The following is a 23463-nucleotide window of genomic DNA, read 5'->3' as shown; positions in this document are numbered from 1 at the left end:
CCTGGGTCTTTTTAAACATTTCTCAGGCTGGTCTTCAACCTGTGACCTTCCTCTCTCTCAGCCTCCAAGTAGCACTGTATGGAGACACTCTGGGCTCGGGGGTGCATACCCATAATCTTAGCCACTGAGGCTGAGGCAGGAAGACTGCATGCCCATACCAGTTCAGGCAACTTAGCAGGACCCTCCCTCAAAACTGAAAATCAACAGGAGTGGGGTGTTTGTCTTGCATGCAGAGGGCCATTAAGTTTCTTCTCTAGTACTGCAGAACAAAATGAACTTTAAAAAGTTTGGCTTCTGCAGTACTGGACGTTGAACCCAGAGCCTGCACAATGAGTGACAAGCACAATTCTCTTCTATTTTTTATTTTTAGGCAGGGCCTCACTAAGTCTCCAGGCTGTGCTGACTGAAACTTGCAATTAACTATCCTGCCTCAGCCTCCCAAAAAGCCAGGATTACAGGTGTGTCTGGCTCAAAAGCCAAGCTTTAAAGACGAAATGTGAATCCAGAGGCAAATTAATCACACACACACACACCCATCAGGAAAGTACAGTCTCGCAAACATCTGGAAAATAACTAAACAAAGCCAAAACCAAAGCCACACCTAACCCCAGCCCTGGGCCTCACGCAGCAATCACTGTTCTCAGAGCCACACCACCTCTCAGTGCTTTTCGTGCCCTCTCTGCATGCCCCTCGGTCCTGTAGGACAGCACGCCACTCTCCTGAGATGGGGCCCAGCTTCACTTCTGCCCAACAAACTCGGCAAGCTGCTCACTCTGGCCCTGAGAACACTGGTCCATTCTTGCCAACAGCTCTGCATTATACTCACGTGTAGCTCAGCTTTCCCTTGGAAAATGGCTTTTACCAGCAGTGCTGGGAACGAAAGCCCTGCACTCTACTAGTGCTCCAGCCCCAGCCCTTTCCCTTTCCGTGTGGAGACAGACCCCACATTAGTCTCCCTCATGGCTGGGATTTCAGGCCCATGTGGTCCCGTGGCTTCCTCTGGACAGAACCCCAACAGTGGCATTGCTGAGAACTCTCTTTCTCCCAGGCGTTCGGAACCCGTGGTGATTTGGAATTCAGATAAACGAGAGAAGGCCAAGGAATGGTTAGCTGAAACAGGAGGGGCTGTTTCCAGAAACTTCCAAAGGTAATATAAATTCAAATTTTTATCTGAGTGGTCTTTTACATTTAAAAAAAAAATTTTTTTTTTTTGAGACAAGGTCTTGTTATGCAGTACAGGGTGGTCATAAACTCTTAGGTGGCCCAAGCTGGCCTCAAATTCATGGCAATCCTCTTACCTCAGCCTACCAAGTGCTGGGATTAAAACATGTGCCTCAATGCCTGGCACATTTTCAGTATTTTAATAGAAATATTTTATTTTCTACATTCAAAATTATACATTTACCTACTCACTGCTTTAATGTAACAAAACAAAACTGTTTGTAGCAAATGGGCAGCGAGTCCTATGCAGGCATGGCCTAAGCACACGTCCTACTGCCCATGCACCCAGAGGTGACAAGCTGTGCTGACACCACGACTTCCATCATTTTATAAAAAGAGAAAAGTTCAGAGTCACCTTTCCCCATGACATTGCTCCCCAGAAATTGGTGGCCCCAAAAGACAGCTGTTACACAACTCTACTCTGTGTGTCTCTGCATTGGTCCCCGCTTGTGCTCACAGAGGGCAGCCATAGGCCGGCAGTGCACAGCCCCACACCCTACTGTGACCTCCGTAGCCTCAACCAAGTATCTCTCCTCCTAACCTTAGGTGGCAGCCAACAGCACTATTCTGTCCTCCTCCCCTGCCCAAAGGGACTCCTTCAGGTCGCAGCCAGGACTCAGAGCCCTGAGACTACCACTCCATCCCACCCCCAGACACGAGCTTCCCTGCTAGGCACTAGCCTTGTCTGAGGGGCAACTCCTCAAGACCCAGCGCTGACCTCCAGTAAATCCTCGCCCACCACCCTGAAGGCTGTCTGTCATCTGGGTCTGTCTGTATTCTTTGGGAGTCTTGTTTTTCAGATGTGTAACATCTTCAACCTTTTATGATTTGGGTCTTCTCTCTTCTAAACGCCAAAGGTCTGCTGGCCTAGAATGAGTGAGGTCCTCACCTCTGTCCAATCCCCAAGGCTCTCCTGTCACCCCTCAAAAAAAAAAAAAAAAAAAAAGAAAAAAAATGCCAAAGCTCTGAACGTCTCTATTTTTAGTCAGAAACAGTAGGCACAAGCCTGCTTTCCCTGTATTCTGGGATGTTGAGGCAGAGGGATCAGAAATTTGAGTCCCACTTGGGCAATTTAGCAATGTTCTTTCTCTAAAGACAAAAAGGGCAGGAATGTAGCTCATGGCAAAGGCCCTGGGCTCAGTCTCTAGTACCAAGAAATAAGGGTCTGGGATTCACCCAGCAGCAGATTGTGATGTAGTCACATACATTTTTCTGCCTTGTCCTTATTCATTACACGATGGGAACGATGCATGATAGGCACTACTTCCATACAGTCAGCCACAGGTGACATAGGTAGACACACAGGAGGACATGCCTAGCATATTTCAGGGACCTGAGTACCTGTGGAGGAAGGGGTGGGGATCACCTGGACCAAGCCCTGTGGACACCAAAGGCCGAAGTTTGGAAACTGCACATCTACTTTCCTTCTTTTTATTTTCCCAGTCCCACAGAGTGAACCCAGGGCCTTCATGCTGAGTTACATCCCTGCTCCTTTTGATCTCAGATTATAGACAGGCACCACTGCACACAGTCTTTTCTTTTCCATTTTTGTTTTCAAAGCCTAGGGTCTCACATGCACTAGGCAAATGCTCTGCCAGTGAGGCACAACCCAGTTTAGGAAAGAATACTTTCAGTTTTTTCTTGACAGAGGGTCTTGAACTCACTATGTAACCTAGGATGTTCTCAAACCCAGGATTCTCCTGCCTTAGCATCCCAAGTGCATGCACATCCTGTCAGCTGCACACTGTTACCTACAGAACACAATAATAACATACAGCACCATGCTACATGGTGCTCTAGAGGCCTGGGTGACAAAAACTGGGTCTTGGTTATTACTGTAAATGAAAAACACTCAGAATGACTAGGGAGGATGCATCTGTGTTCCTCCTAAAACCCTTTTTTTTCCTTTGATTTTCTTTTACTGCTAAAAGTCCTTAAAAAGCATGTAGGGGTCCCTTGAGATCTAGGATGATAGCTGGGCACGGGCATGTGCTGGGTCAGATTATGAATTCAAGGACAACCTTGGGAACCCCAGAAAGACCAGGCCTTTAAAAAAAAAAAAAAAGAGGCTGGGCATGGTGATGCGCCCTTGTGATTCTAGCACTCGGGAGCCTGAGGCAACGATCAGTTCAAGTTTGAGGTGAGTTAGAACTACATGACAAGACCGTGCCTCAGGAAAACAAACAAACAAAAAAAAAGAGGTAGGGTACCATCTTGCCCAGACATGACACTTCTGATTAGCTTCTGGGTTGCAGTCTGAACTTAGCTTCAGTCACTTCAAGGCCCTTGAACTTAAGCATGGGCTTCTCGGGGTAGCCAGGCCAGGCAGGGGACAGGTGGACCCCCAGAGTATCCAACTCTGTAGGCCATAACACACAGAAACATACTCCCAAGCTCTGCAGGGAGGGGGGCAGGGAGGTCCAACCCCTTCTCTGGCCTAACCACTGCCCATAGATCCACTTAATCTTTCCTTCTCTGGTGGCTCTTAAGATTTTGCCTTTGGTCTTCTACAATTCTGAAGTTTTCTTCTAGGAAAAATTCTTGGTTCTAGGAGTTTACTGTTTTCTTCGGCTGTGTGTAATCTAAGGTTAACTGTTCATTTAGTTTATTTCAGGAATCGTTTTTCACTTTCTTTTTTTTTTGTTTTGTTTTTTGCTTCTTGAGACTGGATCTTGCTGTGTAGTTCAGACTTTTAATTCACTATGTAGCCCAGGCTGGCCTCAAACTCACAGTGATCCTCCTCCTTTCTCAGCCTCCCAAATGCTAGGATTACAGTTGTGAATTACCAAGCCTGATGGTTCTTGCTTCTTGAGGATCTGTGTTTTCCATATTCTCATTTTACAGTGCCTTTTTCTACTGCAGTTTCTATTCCCCCAAAATTCTGTGTTGTTAACATTTCTCCTGGCACATATTTCCTCGTGTAGCTATGTACACATTTGCCCAGTTTCAGGTGTCCCTGCAGACTTCTCTTTGCCATGATAAACTCTTCAGACAGACTTCTGTTCTTGACAGAGTACAGTCTCTGAATCCTTCTGTGATGGGGCAAAGCTCCAAACCTGCAGGATCATAACACGTGCCACCTGCTTCGGGGGAGACACCCAGTCCCTTCCAAGCCTCGTGAGGGCTGGTTGGGCAAGCCCCAGTGCCACAAAGAAAGGGAGAAAAAGTTCAGACATTCTGAAACATACGCAGGAACCTGTAAGATGCCAGATTTAGCAAAAACCAAAACTCCAAGCCCTGGACAATCAGCAACAACCAAAAAAATCAGGAAGCCCAATTAAACTCCAATTTCACAAAAACCATGAAACAATTTTAGTGTGTCTTATCATGCATGTGTTATGACATTCCAGTTTACGGCTAAGTTGTGGCTCAGTGGTACAACTCCGTTTTTTGTAAGGGTGCTGGGAATGGAACCCAGAACCTCAAGCACACCACAAATGTGCTCTCCACTGTACTGTGTCATTTCAAGGTCCTCAAACTCAGCATGGGTTCCTCAGGGCAGCCAGGCCAGGCAGGGTAGGTGGCCAGGGGTGACAGTTTTAACTCTGCATGCAGGAGCCAGAGGCTCCATTCTTACTGGCACTAAAATGGAGGGCGGGGGGAATACATTTCATCCAGGTGTGTGCTATAGGTTTGACAGGCCCGTAGCAGGCCACCCACAAACACAGCAGTGAGGTGTGGGACAGCGAAGGGAAATACTGAGCTGGTGAGTGGCAGGCCTACCTGCATGGTGACTAGTCTGTCGTCCACCATCACCTCCTTCGTCAGAAAGTCTGCTCCTATTGTGGCTTTGTACTGGTTACTGAATTTCTTGTTCACATACTGATTCATAAGTGATGTCTTTCCGACCCTAAAAGTAGAGAAAAACCACAAGTCTAAGTCAAAGAGGAAAAGACTGAAAGCGACCCTGATACCCGCAACTTCATAAGGAACCTGCAGGTCCTGAAGCAGGAGCAAGGAAAGGAGGAGCTGTGCTCAGTAGCCAGTGCCAGGAAATGGCCAGTGCCAGCAAATGCCAGCAGCATCCCAGGCGCTCTACTCTCTTTTCTGGGTGAGAACACTATGCAGGGTGGAGCTCAATGGGGAGCCCCATCTTAACACAGCCAGCAACCACATAATGGGGCCGGCACTGGGGAGAAAAGGAAATGACAAAGAAAATAGAGAGTCCTGATGTATACCAAATGTTGAGAAGTTCTGGTACAGGATGCTCTGTGTAAAACCTAGTTATCAATCTTTTCCTTTCCAGAAGGATGTCAGCAAATCGCTCCTTCTAAAGAAGCTGCAGAAGCTGGGCGTGGTGGCTCACGCCTATAATCCCAGTACTCGGGAGGCTGAGGCAAGAGGACCACTGCGAGTTCAAAACCAGCCTAGGCTACAAAGTGAGCCCAAGATCAGCCTGAACTGCACAGCAAGACCCTGTCTCAAAAAGACAAAAAAAAAAAAAAAAGAAGAAGAAGAAGCTGCAGAAATAAGATTGCTCCATTATTTCAAAATATTCCTGCAGTCTGGGTGTTTCTCCTCTTGGTGGCTGTTATACAGCTTGATGCATCAAGGCTGGAAAGAGCATGCTGCCCCAGAGCAAGCAGAGATGTGACCAAGAAGTCTACCATATCACAAGGCAGCCACTCCAAAGTGCTTTCTCTACGCCACGTTCACCACGAGGTGGCGTGTGGCCTTTTATGGGCCAAGGCGAGGGCAGCCTAAAGACTAAGTAGAAGCACCCAGGCCAACAGCATCACCTATGACCCCCAAAGAAACGTATTATTTTCCTTCATTCGCAGGGTTACTAGCCGGACAGCATCCACAGAGTGCCCGTCCACCAGACCACCAGAGCCAGATCTGCCAGGGGAAAGGAGCAAGTACTGCAAGGAAAGCTGGAATGAGAGAGCCTACTAATTCTTCTCAGGTCCATCTGGCAATGCAGGCCTAAGTATATGATGGTCCTGACAGTGCAAGGGGACAGGGCACTTAAACCCCACCCCACTGATCTAGGACTGGCTTATTAAAAGGTCCTCAAGCTGTTTGTAGAAGCCAGCAAAGAAAGAAAAATCACTAACTTTCTGAAGCGAAGGGCAGCAAGTCTGGGACACAAGGGCATACCTGTCTATAGTTTTTATTATTCTGAAGATAGGGTCCTGCTATGCTGACCAGGCTGGACTTGAATTCCTGGGTTCAAGTGACTGTCCTGCCTCAGCCTCCTGAGTAGTTAGGACTACAGGTTTGTATACCATATCCAGCTTCTTACTGTTATGTTTAACAAATATGTAAGCCTCCCATGAGTTAAGGCCTTCCTGAGTCATTTCAGACACTGTTATGATTGAGACACTGTTGTGATTGATATATTACACCAACTTGAGAAGTCTAAAGTTAACTACATGATTCAGCATGGAGCCAGGGTCCTTACTTTGTAAACATCCTCATTCTGTTCAAGAGGATGGCACAGAGGTGGTGTGAGTGCTACACCAGCTCTATGGTTATAACATACGGGAGTAAAAGACGCTTGCTTTCCAATCCCTTTTACTCTTGCTGCTTTTGCTGTCATCTGGGCCATGCCACCCTGCCTTGGAGTCAGCAGAATATGGACTAAGACCTCTAAACTGTGAGCTACATAAACCTTTCCTTCCTTAGCTTTGAGCATTAGGTATTTTGACTCAGCAATGAGAGAAAACTATCCAATACAGATACCAAGTCTGAAAAGCCCACCAGGAACTCTCAAAAGTTAGTGGCAGATTTAGAAGTGGAAACCTGGTCCCCCTCTGCAGGCCTAAACCACAGGTATCAGAGGCAATGCACAGTGCATGTTGAACCCACATCTGGTAGAAAGCTACAGGCAACCCTTCTGCAGCAGTGGCACTGCATTGGCATGAGCAGGCCTCCCCGCACAGGCTAACTCGGAAGAAAGACACTCATGAAAATGAAACTGCTGAGCTCCACCCGCAGTCTTCCCCCTGCCAATCATGCTACGAAAACCAGGAAGCGTAAGAAGGCTGCAGAGTATGAGACCATTATCATTTCTTTGCTGTACCCTACCAGCAGGTGAGGAACAGCCCAGAGCAGGACACAGCAATGCCCACCAGCCCAGCCAGGGTGGAGAAAAGGAGATCCTGGAGGTGAGGCTCAGCTCCAAGCCAATGTGATGGTACAAATACAGGGGATGCTTACCCTGAGTCGCCCAGGATGATAACCTTCAGCAACACTTTCTTCCTTGAGGTCATCCTTCACACTGCAAGGGGAAGGAAAAAGCACAGTGAGCACAGGAGGAAACATGCCTTAGCAAAGCCAAATGCCTCTGGGACCTCTCTGATAAAAGGTCCATTACTGGAACCTGGGATGGGACCGCTTGGCCAAACAGCATGCTGAAGAGGAGGAGGAGGAAGAGAAGGAAGGAGAAGGATGAAGATGAAGGGGATGGAGGAGGAAGGCTGTATTCTCCCACTCATTACTTGTGGGGCTCAGGAGTTAGGATAAAACCTCCAAGCTTCCCTGGAAGCTTGGTCACTGCTTCACCCAGGTTCTGTAGCACTGTGCAGCAGAGAGGCCACTGCTCTGTCTGAAGCATGACCTCCCCTGTCCCTCATCCCACTAGATGGTACCACTCACTGCTGTATTCAGCATATGCATCATCCTCACACTGCATCTGTCTGTCCTCTTGAGGACAGGGCCACAGCCCGTGGCACACAACGTCCAAGAAATAACCTTCAGTGTGGGCCCTGTGTACAAACCACACTCGAAGCTGCAGCTAGATGACACCTCTGCAGAAACCTGCAGCCTTCCCTGCCAACCACAGTACTGCCCTCTTCCGGCAGAGGCCGTGCCAGTATAAGGGCTCCTCAGGAAAGTGACCTTGCCCTAACCATGTCTCCATCACCAGAGCCTGCCTCAGTGACTTTCAGAAAAACTAGGCATTAGCTGATTAGGATCTGGTAAGCAGTTAGTAAGTATTGGCTGTTATTATTTTTAAATGCACCTAAATTAGAGATGAATAAAAATGGAACTGAGTCCAGGAGTCAAGGAGAGAGAAGCAGATTTGGAGAACTGGGTCTCACCCCTTTTCCAGACACCTGGCCGTCACCTGGTCTTTCCTAGCAGGTGGCACTGCCCTGAAGACCAGTTATGGTTTGTGTTCGGATGGCCTCCCCAGGCCTCATGCATTCATGGACATGGCTGGATCTAGTATGTGACTGGTTTCGTTGTCTAGTGCTGGGATTGGTGGCATTACTGCTGCATCCAGCCAGAGGTGGAGCTGACACGTACAGTGTAAGGACAGGAAGGAGGCATGTTTTCTGTTTTGTCCTTTTTGCCCTTGTTTGCAGCTGCCAATGAACAGCTGCCCCTCAGCCATGCCACCCTGCCTTGGAACCCAGCCGAGTATGGTCTGAAACCTCCAAAAAGCTGTGAGATCAATAAACCTCTCCTTCCCTAATTTTGGGCAGCAGGTATTTTGTCTTAACAATGAAAAAAAAAACAAGTAAGACAACATGTTTCAGCCTAACAGACTGATACAACATGTTAGACCCCACTGCTGTCCCATAGGACAGGGTCAGGTAAGGGACCTATTCTTGAAGTCACCTCCATGGTTTCCACATCCATCTCTGGCTCCAGGCACAGTGTGGGAAAGGAGAGTTATGTTCATGAGCTACCCTGAAGGTGATGCTCTCTCAGTGCCCAAGGTTGGGTGCCCATGGCTGATCTAGCAAGATGCCACTTCTCAGCTGCCTGCCTTTGTTCAGACCGTTCCTTGCAGGCAGGAGCAGCAAGGATGTTGGAATTCCTCAAGTCTGTTTCCTCGGTCCTCTTCGGTCCTGAAGGGGGTCTCTTTGATCAGCAGAGAAGCAGAGGCCATTTCAAGCCTTTCATTACATGGCCCCTCCTGCCTGGGGACTGACTGACCAATCCATGTCTCAGTCTAGTGTCACCCTGGTTTTGACACACACTGCAAACTGGAGATCATTATGGCACCAGGGTGAGGTCCAGAGCCAAAGATGGGCAGACTGCACAGACATGAGCAGCTCTGCAAACTGTGCTGGAGAATACATATGAGCACACTGCCCTGTATGTGTGTGGCGGGGCAGGCCCTCTGAATCACCTATCATCAGTGTCTCTGGACACTGATGCTGCTTGTTAAGGCTCTAGAGGACTGCACCTCCATCTTCAATGGAGACCACTACAAAATGGCTCTGAGCAGGATTTAAGATTAACTAATTGGCTTTCTATGTTTATCTGTGAGTCTATCCTAGGCCTAAGCCCCTTGTCTGGAGACGGGCAGCCAATTCATAGTAAGTGAACTCTATGAATCACTGGTTCTGGCTAAGACTTGTAGTGGCATGTAATGCCAGAGATGCCTCAAAGGGCAGGGTAAGGCCACAGCTGAGGACACCTGGCTCCAATCCCAATTAAGTATCAGAGACTGCAGCTGCAGGCATCTCACTCCTGTCTCATTCCCACCATAAACATAATCACGGAGATAAAACAGTTCTCCTAAATTGGCATAATTTACAATTTGGAGAAGTCTTTGAAGTAACTCCCAAGGTCCAGCTCAGTTTCCACACTTTCCTCAGTATCTCCTCTCTGTTTGAAAACCTAATAAATATGGATCACCCAGAGAAGTTCTTTGTCTCAGGCCCCAGAGTCTCAAACTCTGCTAGAGGGTTTTGATCCTCCTGGAGTCCTAAAATCATACTACTTGTCTCATTTAAGCCTTCGTCATACATTCGTTTGGGAGACAGGATCTTGGCCAGGTCCCCAGTCCACTTCTGCACTCCTGCAGGATCCATCCCCACTTGTTTCCTTCCCATGTCCCATGTGGCTCCGAATGGGGTTAACCTTCCTGTGTACTGCAGCCACAGTGATTCTAGAACCTGTCTGACATGGCCCAAGCCATCCAAAGCCCACCACAGCAGTGCACATGCCCATGTGCCCACTTCCTTTATAGGAGACGAGAGAAAGGGTGTGCTGTAAAGAACTCTCACACCTGTCTGTGGGACGGCCCACACCTGTACAGGATGAGGGGACCTCAGGTAGCAACTGGCAGTGGGCAGCCTAGGCTGGGAAAAATCAGCAGCCCAGATACCTGACCTAGGCACCCCTACAAATGAGTGAATCCTCCACAGGGCTACATGGGTTCCTGTGAGGGACACAGTATGGTAGGCTCTCTACCCCGACAAAGGCCATGTGGCTTACTACATACTGCCAGCCTCTCAATGACCAGCAGTGACATGCCAACCAGAGGACACAGACAATCAGTACCAATAGTAACAGGGTCTACCTGGTCCCATGGAAAGCAGCTAGAAAAAAGAGCCAAAAGCCTGGTGTGGTGGCTCATGCCTGTAATCCCAGCACTCGAGAGGCTGAGGCAGAAGGATCTTGAGAGTTCGAGACCAGCCTAGGCTACAAAGTGAGTTCAAGGCCAGCCTGAACTGCATAACAAGATCCTGTCTCAAAAAAAAAAAAAAAAAGACAATAGAAAGAAAGAAAAAGAGGGGACTGGGGATTTAGCTCAGCGGCATAAGCGCCTGCCCTGCAAGTGTGCGGTCATGAGTTCAATCCCTGGTACCGATAAAAATGAAAAAGAGAGGGCTAGGGATTTAGCTCAGTGGCATAAGCGCCTGCCTTGCAAGCAGGCAGTCGTGAGTTCGATCCCTGGTACAGATAAAAAAGAAAAAGACAAAAAAAAAATGAAAAAGAGAAAAAAAAGAAAGAAAAGAGAGCCAAAGGCTATATTCAAAGGCTAGGCACCCAATCCACAGATGCAGCTCAGAACAAGGTAACTCAGTCAAACATCTTCCTGACTTCTGCTAACTCACTTCCTGATGAATTTTTCCAATTTTTACTGCAATCACTATTATAGTGCTTCACAGGTATTAAATGATGGGAATAATAATTTTACTGGGATGAAGAAAATCTAAATAAAGAAAGAGACTTTTTTTGATACCGGGAATTGAACTCAGGACCTTGCATTTGCCAGGCAGGCACTGTGTCACTGAGCCACACTCTCAGCCCCAGAAAGACACATTTTTTTTTTTTTTTCTTTTTTACTGGTACCAGGGATCGAACTCACGACTGCCTGCTTGCAAGGCAGGTGCTTATGCCGCTGAGCTAAATCCCCAGCCCCTGAAAGACACATTTTTAAGGAAGAAGCCTTAATGTAATTATGTGAATCCTCCCTTATTAAAAACATTCTAATAGCTGAGCACAGTGGCAGATGTCTGTCACCCTAGCATTACTGGAAACTAAGGCATACCGATTCAAAGTTCAAGGTCAAGCCGGGTATGGTGGTACACCTGTAATCCAGGCACTTAGGGGGCTGAGGCAGGAAGATGGCCATGAGTTTGGGCCAGACTGGGCTACATAGTAAGTATGAGGTCAGCCTGAACTACATAGTGAGCCCCTGTCTCGGGATCAAACAAACAAGACAAAAAGGAAGAAGGTAAGTTCAGAACAAGCCCCTGGCAAGGGGTAGGGTGGGGACTCAGAGTGAAGCTTGGTGACAGAGTACTCGCCTAGCATGTATGAGGTCCTGGGCTCAATCTCTACCCCTGGAATAAAAAACAAATTCAAGATTGTACGTTGCTTGGGTTTTTTTGTTGTTATTATTGTTGAGACAAGGTCTTGCTATGCAGCCCAGGCTAGCCTTAAACTTTGCAGCAATCCTCCTGCTTCATTCTCCTGTGCTTTGGGATTACAGTCGTGTGCTACCATCCTCAGCTAAGGTTTTTTTTTTTGTTTGTTTGTTTGTTTGTTTGTTTTAATTTAATGAAATAACTCAACTATGTTCAAAACAGTAAGAGTATAGTAAACCCCTTCTCCCTTCTTCCCCACCAAAGATAGTAGTGGCAAGGGACTTGCCCTAATTGTCTTAGAAAGCATGCCACAGTAGCAAGCTGGACATGATGGGACATATACCACGATGGTAGTCCCAGCTACTGAGGTGGCTCAGACAAGAGGATCACTAGAGCCTGGGAGTCTGAGGTCAGCCTGGACAACACAGTGAGACCCCATCTCATAAAAAGGAAAGTACACTGTGTGTGAGGATGCTCACATACATATAAACACAGACTTGGGAGACTGAGGCAGGAGGACTGCCATGAGTTCAAGGCCAGCCTGGGTCACATAAACAAGTATGACATGAGACCGTATCTCAAAAAACATACAAATAAGCAGAAACAAAATAAAAAACAAACAAACAAAAAAAACAAGACAAAACACAACACAACCTGACACAATACAGTGTGGGAAGGAAGACTAGATAGATCAGTGCAAGACACTTTGAAAAATCTAGTAATTTTTCTTTTTGGTGCTGGTGATTCAGTCCAAGGTCTCATCCATGCTAGGCAAGTACTCTATCACTAGCTACATCCTTAGTCGAATGTTTTCGTTTTGGCCTTAATCTTGAGATCTTCCTGCCTCGGTCTCGTGGGTAGTTGCAATTACAGGTATATGCCTCAATGGTGGCTAGAAATGAGTAATTCTGACAAATATAGAATAAGATTCAGGTTACAAAAAAATAGACAACTCCCCAAATGGTTAAAGCCAGAAAATTTCACTGAGAGTTAAGATCCCTACACTTCATTTTTCAAAATGAACCTTTCAAAAAAAAAAAAAAAAAAAAAAAAAGATTTCCAAAGGAGTTAAAGATTTAAACATAAAAATGGTTATAAATGAAGTGAAAGGCCCACACAAAAATGCTAGCAAGTTTGTCTGGGTAGTAGGATTACAAATGGCTTTGTTTCCTCATGCAACATGAATTTACCATAGTTTTGTTTTCCTTTTTTTTTTTTTTTTTTTTTTTTTTTAAGACAGACTCTTGCTATATAGTTCAGGGCCATCTTGAACTCACTATGTTGGCCAGGCTAGACTGGAACTCATGGCATTTCTTCTGCCTCAGCCTCCCAAGTGCTGGGATTATAGGCAAGCACCACCACACCAGGCACTTGCTGCAATTTTTAGTACATCATGTTAATTTTTTTACATACAGAGTCTCACTGTGTATTCCAGTTTGGCCTTGAAGTTACTATTTAACCCAGACAGATCTCAAACTGGTGGTGATCTTCCTGCCTCTGCCTCCTGAGTGCTCAGATGACAGGTATGCACCACTATGGCCAGCAAGCACATTACTTTTATGTTCAAAAAGCTGTCAAACTGATTTTTTTCAAGACAAACTGCCCTCAGCTGCAGATCTACTGTGAGGTCTTGCTGTGCCCCTCGAAGATGCTACAAAGGGCAGCAAGCAGGCAGCTGCAGGAATTCCACATCTGGCTTGCCAGGGCGCCTGTAGCTTGAAACTGGCTTAAGTTCAAGGCTATGTTTTTGTACTTCATGTTCTCGAGGATCAAGAACCTCAGTCCTGCTTTTAGAAGAGTGCTATGAAACAAAACAAAACTAAAATCCAACTAAATAAACACAGATAACTTCCCCCCAGGAAGTAACCCTAGCAGAGGCTGACTACACAATAGCGCTGGGCAATTTCTGCTTCTGCTCTCCATTTCTTTTTGTTTTGTCTTGTTTCCTTTTTAGTTTTCTGAGACAGTCTCCCTATGCAGCTCAGGCTGGCCTCAAACGCACTGAGATTCTTGCATACTCCACTATGCCTGGCTACTTCTGTCATCCATTTCTATTACCCACTTCAGGTGTGTATGAGGACATTATCATTTAAATATTGCCAACACTGAGAATTTAGCCCAGGGGCTCAAATGCTTGCCTGGTAACTCTGAGGTTGTGAGTTTGATCCCTGGTAACAAAAAAGACAAAATAAAATACTGCCAAATTGAGATTTCTAAGTGGCGAACAGTTCTCCAAAGCACACTTCCCCCAGAAGAGTCTGTGGCAGGCTGAGCAGAAAAGAAGGAAGGGTTGCTTGGGGCCTCTGAGTCCCTGCCCTGGCACTGAAGGCTTCAGATAGCATTTGATGACACCAATGTGCAAAGAGCCTTCGCAGTGCGGCGACCACTGCTGCCAACAGACACCAGTGGAGTCCAGGACTGGCAGATGAGAAGCTAGGATCCCTTCAAGCAGTCGCAGCTCTTCATCCCCGAAGCACAGCTCTAAGCCAACAGCTGCCAGTGAGCAGCCAGGCAGAGTCAGCAAGGATAGAGAGGGGTGCACAGGGGACTCGGGGCACATCTCACCTCCTGAGGTCAATGGTCTTGCTGTTGCACAGCTGTCAGAGGGGATTCTAACTATTCCCACTACTTTTACACATACAGTGTTCATAAAAAGATTAAGGTTCCACACCCAGCAGCACAAAAGTTTTAAAAAGAAGTAAACAAATTACCTTTGACAAACATCTGTGGCAAATGTGTCTCAGTAAGGCTTGATCATCTCTGGCTGCCTCTGATAAACTTTAGTTACAGGGTGAACCCGACTGTTTTGATACCATAGAAACCTGAGGTTACAAACATGTAGCACAGAACAGGTATGGTGATACACACCTGTAATCTGTAATCCTGGCACTCAGGAGGCTGAAGCAGGAGGCCTGCCACAAGTTCAAGGCCTACATAGTGGGAGGCCATGTCACAAGGTCCTGAAGCCACCAAGCAATAAAGAGCCCACCCTGTGGTGCTAGGAGGGAGCGTCCAAGGTGCGGAGCCATCCCCTTGCTGGGTGGAAGTAGCACAACAAGGAGGCTGCTCCCAGTTTATAGCTGCTTCATGGCTGTATGAGGTGGGGGACCTTCTGGGGCCAAGGCAAAGGGCACAGCACTTAACAGTCGGCCCATCACAGTGACTAAGCAGTAGGAACTCCACATGGAACCTGCCTAGGTTTACCTCTGGAGACGGCAGGGGGCCACAGAGAACTGTTTAATTCTAGATATACTACATTTTAGCCTGTACTCTACACCAGTATTTTGCATTAAAGCTCACATGTCTGCCAAACTGGTACTCACATACTCCAGGAGCAAACGGTGTAATAAGGGCCCCACAGCTACTGTGGGTGGGGCCACCTGTGACCAGTCAGGGTGGAATAAGCCAGAGGGAGCCTGCCCCTGGCAAGCCCAGCCACATCTGTGCTGGGGGGAGAGCAGGGCCTGTGGCATCGCCGGCATGCTAAAGCTGAGCATACTCTGAGAATTTCAAGAGCTGCACCATTTGTAGCCAGACTGAAGGATCTGGCAGTGAACACTTACAAAGCCACATTCAATACTTCCACACAACAGGGGACAGGAATTCGAAGATTAAGGACAACAGCAGCTGGAGTGAATCTCATCACCTGGGGTGACCCACCAGCCCGATCTACTTTTAAAGACAAAGATGTATGTAGGGATATCTTCAGTTCACTGTAACAGAGGGAATACTTGTTTGGGCTATGATTTTACAACTGAAGCCAAATGCCTGTGCTAAACTGGGAACATCAGCATTCAGACAGAGAATGCAATACAGGCAGCAACAGCCAGCTGGCCCTGCCTTTTTTTAGAGGTGCGCAGTCTGGTGAGGCAGACAGCTTCATCAAAGCACCTGGCAACGCAAGCACTACTAGCAGCACTTCCCAACACTTCAAAACACAGCATGCACTACAACACTGAGCCCTGGTCCATGCAACACCTAAGGACTAGCGTGCCTTCTTAGGCACTGTCAGAATCAGTCAGTGGAGACATTTTACTTGTTATTAATCCTTACAAGCCTCAAAGCAGCTCTCAGGAAGTACTGTGGGACATGGTGAGGGGACTAGGATGAGAAAGAAAAAACAGAGTGTTAGTTCAGAGCAGAAAGCCAGAGTTACAGGGCATAGATCAAGGAGACAGCTGGAACACAGCAACACAGTCTCAGGGTACAGGGCCACCAAGGTCTCGGCTAGTGTACAAAACTATAAACAGTCCAGACCTCACAACCTTTCTCCAGCATAGGCCCTACTCCCAGCCCCAAAAGCTGGTCCCTCCCCAGGGTCCTGTTCACATCACATCCTCTTTAATAGCTGCTTATCTGGGAGGGGAGGTCCCCTGACCAGCCCCCAAACCCCATAGGGTGAGAGGAGCTTTAGGTTTCTGACTGTCATTACCCACTCACTGGGGGACATGCAGGCCAGGAATAGGGAGCCTGGGAGAAGCACTGCCTTTGTTATCCTCATCACAGGATCATTTTAGGTTCCTGCTTCCAGTGCTGTCTGCTGCAGAAGGTGGCTTGGTAAACCACTGCACAGAGGATGTAGGGACCAGAGGCCAAAGGAGGGACAATGGCCTCCTTTGTTCAAATGCAGGCTTTTGGGTTCCTACCTGGAAGGGCCACTTCCTAGACTCAACTGAGGGTGGAAGAACTCTCAGAATTCACATGGAGGTTTTAAGCTTCCTGTCCATTACGACAGTTACATATGCCATACTAAATAAGAAAAGTTGGGTGCACATCAGAAGTAACAAGTACTGTCCCCTTCTCACTTAAAAGTCAGAAACAGTTCAGATCCGAAGTGTTATGTGGTCAGAAGATGCAGGCTACTGAGGCACCATCTGCAAGGGTCTGTTTTTGTCCCTGGATTCTCCCCTTTACACTCTGCTTCCCGACTGTCATGAGCTAGACAATTTTCTTACACCAGGCCCTCTCCCACGAAGTTTGTACCCAACAGCTGGCCTACTACCAACTGAACCTTCTGAAACTGTGAGCCAAAAATAAACCTTTGCCTTTTAAATTGTGGAAGTTGGTATTTTATTCTAGCAACAGAAGAGTGGACTATTTTTTTTTTTAATGTTGGGCATGAACCCAGGCCCTTAAGCGTGCCAACCAAGTGCTCTGCCACTGAGCTCCAACTTAGAAAACTTCTTGCCAGGTGTGGTGGCGCACTCCTGTAATCCCAGTACTTGGGAGGCTGAGGCAAGGCAGATCACTGCAAGTTCGAGACCAGCCTGGGCTACAAAGTGAGCCCAAGGCCAACCTGAACATCACAGGGAGACCCTGTCTCAAAAAAGACAAAGGAAAAAAAAAAAAAAGAAAAGAAAGAAAGAAAACTTTTTGGTGCTCAGTAGCTTGTGATCCTTCAACAGTACAGGGCTGAGTATATGAAAATCCAGACGGTTCACACATGCCTGTGGCATTGCCGGCATGCTAAAGCTGAGCATACTCTGAGAATTTCAAGAGGTGCACCATTTGTAGCCAGACTGAAGGATCTGGCAGTGAACACTTACAAAGGCACATTCAATACTTCCACACAACAGGGGACAGGAATTCGAAGATTAAGGACAACAGCAGCTGGAGTGAATCTCACTCCAGCTAATTTTTTACTCCAAAACAGGCCACCTGAATTCTCTCTAACCAAGTGCCTGTAACTGTTTTCACAAGTTACAATGAATTCTGTCAATAGCCCCATGCCCTACAACGGTGAGAGACAACCGAGGCAAACTGCATGTGTTCTGTTCCCACGACAGAGCAGCTAATATCAGAGAAGACAGTCATTTCTGGGGTCACTCAGCATGGGCAGGCCTAGTGCAGAGACAGCAGTGCTGTCCCTTCCATGCCAGCCCAGCATATGTGGTGCCAGCCCTTTGGCACACTGCTGGCAATCACAGTGCTTATTCATTCAGCCTCACCTGAAGTGGTAATTTTTTCCTTTGCCAGAAGACACATAAAGAAAAGTAAGGTACCTCGTCCAAGCCACATGCAAACCTGGGCAGTCTGTGCTCTGAAATGATGCCTTTCTAAGAGGACCCTTTTCCAGCATTCATACATTCTGGGACTGAGTACAGGACACCAGGCCAGGTTCTGGTCACTTCTGCTTGATCATTCCATTCAAAGATGCTTGTGGATCCTGAGGCCACGGCCCCACCACAGCCTACCAGAGGGGCTGCTCCCAAACTCTCATGCTAAATGGTTATACCAGACACTGAAGAAAAAAGTCTGGCCAGAAATCACCAAAACAAAGCAACTGCAAGCCTATACTTGGCTGGTGGACTGTAGCAGTGGTTCAAATCCCATCTTAAACACAAGCAGCCTGCTCTCTTATGTAAACCATGGGCCCTCTACAAATAAGATAAGGCCTAGAAAGTTCCTGGTGTCTCACCTCACACAACAAACCTATTTCATGAATGGCTACATTACATGAAGGTTAGAGTTAGGGTCCGAATCTCACTCCTGTAGTCTCTTGTGCTAGTGTGACTTCTGCTGCACTCAAAGTTAACTCCCTGAATGCACCTACTCCTTCCTTCCTGTGCCAGCAACACTCTTAATATGAGTGTTCATCCATGCACTGCCTGAGACCAAGTCACGGTCAGCACAATGCACCGCATTCACAGCAGAACAAAACCCAAGTGGAGACTCAGGTATGGTTTAAGACCCCTGTCAAATGAAAAAGACGTAAGGAGACTTCTATGACCCTGAACTGGCCAGGGCAGGAAGAAGCACAAAGCAGCATCAGACACATGGCACTGGGTCACTCACTGACCAACTCCCATGTTCTGACTCAAATTCCTACTACAGGTGCAGCCCCCTAAGGGCTTGGGGACTCCCGCGATCCTACCACTGTAGGCTAAGACAGTGCCTGTCCTGACACCACTTCCACAAGTCCAACTGTGTGCCCCATATAAATGCTGTGATGCTGCAGTCACTGATCATGACCTAGTGGTGAACACAGCTGTCAGCGCTGAGGATTGCTAAGCACCCATGAGATGATTACTAGGTTGCTGGACTTGGGGGATGAGCCATAGACTAAACGCAAATAATTTTTTACTCCAAAACAGGCCACCTGAATTCTCTCTAAGCTGATAAATACAACATTCTGCTTTGTGGCTTTGCAAATGTTAAACTGGAAACCGCAAAGGGCAAATTCTGTGGCTACCTCGCAACTGTAGAGAGGACAATGGGACCTATGTTAATTTATAAGCACAAGCTAATTATGAAAAAAGAAGCAAAGCACTTTAAATTCAACCATAATGATTCCTGAGCAGTCATTTGTTCTCAACTCTTCACCGCTCCAGACACTTGGTCCACAGCACTGCCACAAGGCAGACAGATTTCCGCCTCCGTGACCCAAGTGACAATGCCCAGCTCCTAACTGGTGCTTGTTCCCAGACAATTCCAAAGTAACTGAGTGTTCAACAACCCTCTCTGATTCTTCTACAAAGCTTCCTCTTCCATGAGGCCACCTGTGACCAGCCTCAGCCCCTCCCAGATGACACCTTGTGTTTGGAGTCGTTTGGGTCACTAGCAGTGAACGTTGGCATGGGTGCCACAGCAGGCAGGCATAGAGGACCTTCTCTATCTGAGGCTGACCCACATCCCCCCAGCAACCAAGCATTAGCTACCAGCTGTTTTTTCTAATGTAAAACCACAGTATTCAGGTTTAATTGCATTGTTGGCATTGTATAGTAAATAACTGGGTTTTGGGTTGCAGTTTGGGCAGTGGGTCTCAAAAAGGGTTTCCATCACTGTCCTAATCTCTCTACTACCAAACTAACATCCAGGTCCTGAAGCCTTCATCGCACAACATGGCTTTCAGCTCCCTAACCTTTGGCTGCCTGCCTCTGGCTGGGCCAGATGAAGCACATCTCTTTAAAGGCCTGTATCTCTTTACCACTGCAGCCCAGTTCTCTAAGACTGCCACCTACGGGAAAAGTCTGGCCAAGAGTCCTGCTTAAGCTTCACTATGATGCCAACCCTTGATTAGTCTAATGAACCATGCCCTTCCTAGAGGGGTGATAGTAATAATTATTTGTGGCCCTAGATCTAACAGCCACTGTCTGTATGTGAGATGGGAGTGTATGTAGCATATTGTTTTATTAAAAATTTCCCTGTAGTTTGAGTGTGGTATGCACACTAGGAGGCTGTGAGGCAGGAGGACCACTTTAGAGATCAAGGCCAGCCTGAGCTACACAGCAAGACTGTCCAAAAAACCAAACATAAAAAAAGTTAAAACTTCCCTGGGAACTAAGGAATGCAGCTCAATGCTCAAAAGCATTTGCCTAGCATGTATGAGACCCTGAGTTTGATCCCCAGCACTGAAGAGAAAGAAAATGAAAATAATAATAACAATGATAACAGAGGCAGAGGAGACATTAGAAGACTTACAGGGTAGGAGAGAGGCATGATAGTCAAACAAGGAGTGGGTACACTGGCCTAGATGTGACCTATCTGAACCAGTGGTACCAGCCCCAAGCAATGCTACTGTATTTCAAGAAATTAGGGCAGCCCCTCTGCCAGGCTAGCACATGCAGGTGGCTGGTGGTTACCACAATGAACAGTGTACATACAAGATACTTCCATCACTGCAGGAAAAATTCAACATTTGGGGGCATTTTACTAGGATCATTAGAGAGTCATCAGCTATCTCTATCTCAATTTATGACCAGTGTTTGTTTTACCATTTGCTATCCAGTCCACCTCCTTTCACTCCCAAAAGCACAAGTACAAACACTGGCCCCATGAAAATGGGTCATTTTCCACCGCAGTTCCTCCTCTGAATGCTACTCTGTGAACCATAGGATGAGGATTATATCACAAACACTTTGAAATATATTCAGCCATAGTCCTGGGCAGACTAAGATGCCCAGACACCATCTAGGCTGAGGTTGAGCTCCTTACTGCTTCTAGCCATGGCACAAGAGTCACATGTATTTAGTCAAGGAAGCAGCTGGCCAACAACATGACGCAGTGAGGCCAGGGCTGACCCAATGTCGTGAGTGGCCTTCACAGAGCCCTTGCCGGACTGGGTGAATGTGAAAGGCTTTGGCCATGGTCTCCAGCCCTGTGCAGCACCGAGCCTTCTGGGAGAAGTGTCCAGCTCGCTAGTGGCAGATTAGACTCACCAGCTACACAGTCTCCAGGAATTCCATGCAGTTCAGTAATGCGCTCGCATGTCACATGTATTGTGTTCTCTAGTATACATGTCATGATGTGAAACCACCCAGTTGAAAAGAGGTCAATACTCAAAATGTGCAGAGTAACAAGTCAATTAAAAGTGGGCAAGGACTTTTCTCGAAGATGGCCAATAGCATACCAAAAAAGACAGCCACATGCCAATAGTTACCACAGCACTATGCACACAACCTACAACACAAAGTCCATGTAGTACCCAGGGAAAAACAAATGGACAGAGAAAGTATGGTGCACGTGTACAACAGAGCACAATTCTACCACAAAGACACATGTACTCTGGAATTGTGGCTAAGTGCACGAAGGCCATCAAGTCACACAAGATCAACCCAACACAGAAGCAATCAGTCCTGCACACGCTCTCACACGTGGGAGCACAAAGTGTTGATCTGGAAGCACAACAGTGACAACTAGAAACTGGGAAGAGTGGAGAAGATGAAATATGTCAGGGCCAGGTGAGGCTGGGTTTGATCAGAGTGCATGTACAGAACCTGCTAATATGTACAACTAATTCCTACTACACATTCTGAAAGATACAAAGCCAGGTGTGGTGTAGTGGCTTTGTAATCCCATTACTTGGGAAGCTGAGGTAGGAGGATCACCCTAAGTTCAAGGGCAGCTTGGGCCACACAGAAATGAATAAAAAATTAAAAACTGAAGACATGTAAGATGCAACAGTCATTACATGTCGATATCTAGGGTGTGAAGTGAGAAACCAGTTCCATACTCATTGCCCTCAAACAGGGAAACCCATCAAGTGTGCTGCAAAGAATGGGGGTGCAAAGACAGCACAGTACACAATCATAATGGAACAGACCTCAGCCTCTAACAAGACGAACTCAAAGAGAACACTGTGCTAAACCAGGCCCTGATGACAAGTGTAGCAAGCCCTTCCTCCCGTGGATCCAAGGAGTGGATGTCAAGTGTGGTTACCAGGGGCTGAGATGTTGGTCCAAGGACGTAAAACATCTCAGTTAAACAGAAGTAAGTTCAAGAGACTGATTGTACATCACGGTATCTAGAGTTAGATATCAGCAAACCCAGCAACATATCCAGTCCAAGAGCTAGATATAGATACAGGTGTAGATATAGCTATTATATATATCTTACAAACAGTTCCATTTCAGAGGAATATTTCCAAGTCAGATTCATTTGTTGAGCTGGACAAAATGAATCTTTCACTGTATTTTCATTTTCAGTTCTATGGTTATTGCTTTGTGCTTCCTAGCAGTCCCATCCACATCACCACTGCTTTCCCTCTATTTCCAACATCCCCTGGGCTCGGATGGGAGAGCTGTACTACTTACACACTATGTCATTGTATAACGAGCACACAACAGCACAACTATGACAGAGTCCGACAGACACATGAGCTACTTTGGCAACCTGTTCCTATCTACACATATTCACGGCCCATTAGCCTCTGTGAAAGTTCTTAACTCAAACATTAAGTTGGGGACTTGTCACAGTGTGTAACTATGGCAGTGCAGAGAACAAATACTTACTGGACGACTTAGTTCAAGCACAGAGAGGGGCAAAGGAACTACTCAACCAAGATCACCCAGCATAGGGACGCTGTCAGGAGTAGCTGGGAACTCTCAGGCATTTCAAATATCAGTGTAAGAGAAAAAAAAAAGCAGAAGGAAAGCAGTTTGGGCAAGGAGCTGTCTCAAGGGTAGGCAGTGTTTTGGGTGAAGAAGAATGATGGTGAGACACAGACACAACACAACTCACTACTCTGAACTGTATAACCATTCATTCCTCACAGTCCTGCAGTTTAGTTGTTTACTTCCTGACTGCCAAGTAGCCCACGTTTCCCTCTTTATGGTTTTACAGGATCAGGGGTCAGCATAAGCAAGAAATATAGTGTAGACAGGTACTGAAGAAGGTCATCAGGGGGAACTACATATACATAAAATCTATGTATATATACACACACACACACACTGTGAACTTTGAAACTGAAAACTGCCGAGATTTTTTTTTTTTTTTTTTTTTTTTTTTTTTTTTGTATCAGGAATTGAACTCATGACCATGCTGTGCTTGCCAGGCAGGCACTGTGCTGCTGTGCTATATCGCCAGCCCAAGAATAATTTTAAAGTGTTCTCACAACCAAAAATGGTAAGCAAGCTGGGTATGGTGGCACACACCTGTGACCCTCAGGAGTTTCAAGCAGGATGATCACCTCAACTTTTGAGGCCAGTTTGGGCTACACAGTACACTCAAGGCCAGCTTGAACTACAAGGCAAGACCCTGCCTCAAAAAAAAAAAAAAAAAAAAAAAAAGTAAGCATGGTAACTAGTTTGAGACAGCTACTTCACAAGGTACTTACAGCATTAACATGTTATATACCATAAACAGGTTTCATTTTCACTATTTTAGGGTTTGTTTGTAGTCCTTAGGATTAAATTCAGGGCTGCTCTATCACTATATTCCAAGCTCTTGATTGTTTGACAGA

At 46.7% G+C, this 23463-nt stretch overlaps 1 protein-coding gene across 1 annotated transcript in view; it reads right to left on the bottom strand.

The window, feature by feature from the left end:
• The window catches only part of Rab7a (RAB7A, member RAS oncogene family), a 62213-nt gene that overhangs the window by 4846 nt on the left and 33904 nt on the right, over positions 1–23463 (bottom strand). The window contains exons 2-3 of the mRNA XM_003461493.5: positions 7384–7444; positions 4945–5071 (exon numbers count right to left, since the gene is read on the bottom strand). Coding sequence (XP_003461541.1) covers positions 4945–5071; positions 7384–7436 — 180 coding nt within the window. The 5' untranslated portion in view covers positions 7437–7444. The remainder of the gene's footprint in view (positions 1–4944; positions 5072–7383; positions 7445–23463) is intronic.

The sequence above is a fragment of the Cavia porcellus genome, unplaced genomic scaffold (genome assembly GCF_034190915.1).
Source record: "Cavia porcellus strain 051 isolate PalLab524CR breed Dunkin Hartley unplaced genomic scaffold, mCavPor4.1 scaffold_27, whole genome shotgun sequence".
In the NCBI taxonomy this organism is placed as follows: Eukaryota; Metazoa; Chordata; class Mammalia; order Rodentia; family Caviidae; genus Cavia; species Cavia porcellus.
The sequence above is the reverse complement of the archived record's forward strand: the minus strand, read 5'-3'. Positions and strand labels throughout refer to the sequence as shown.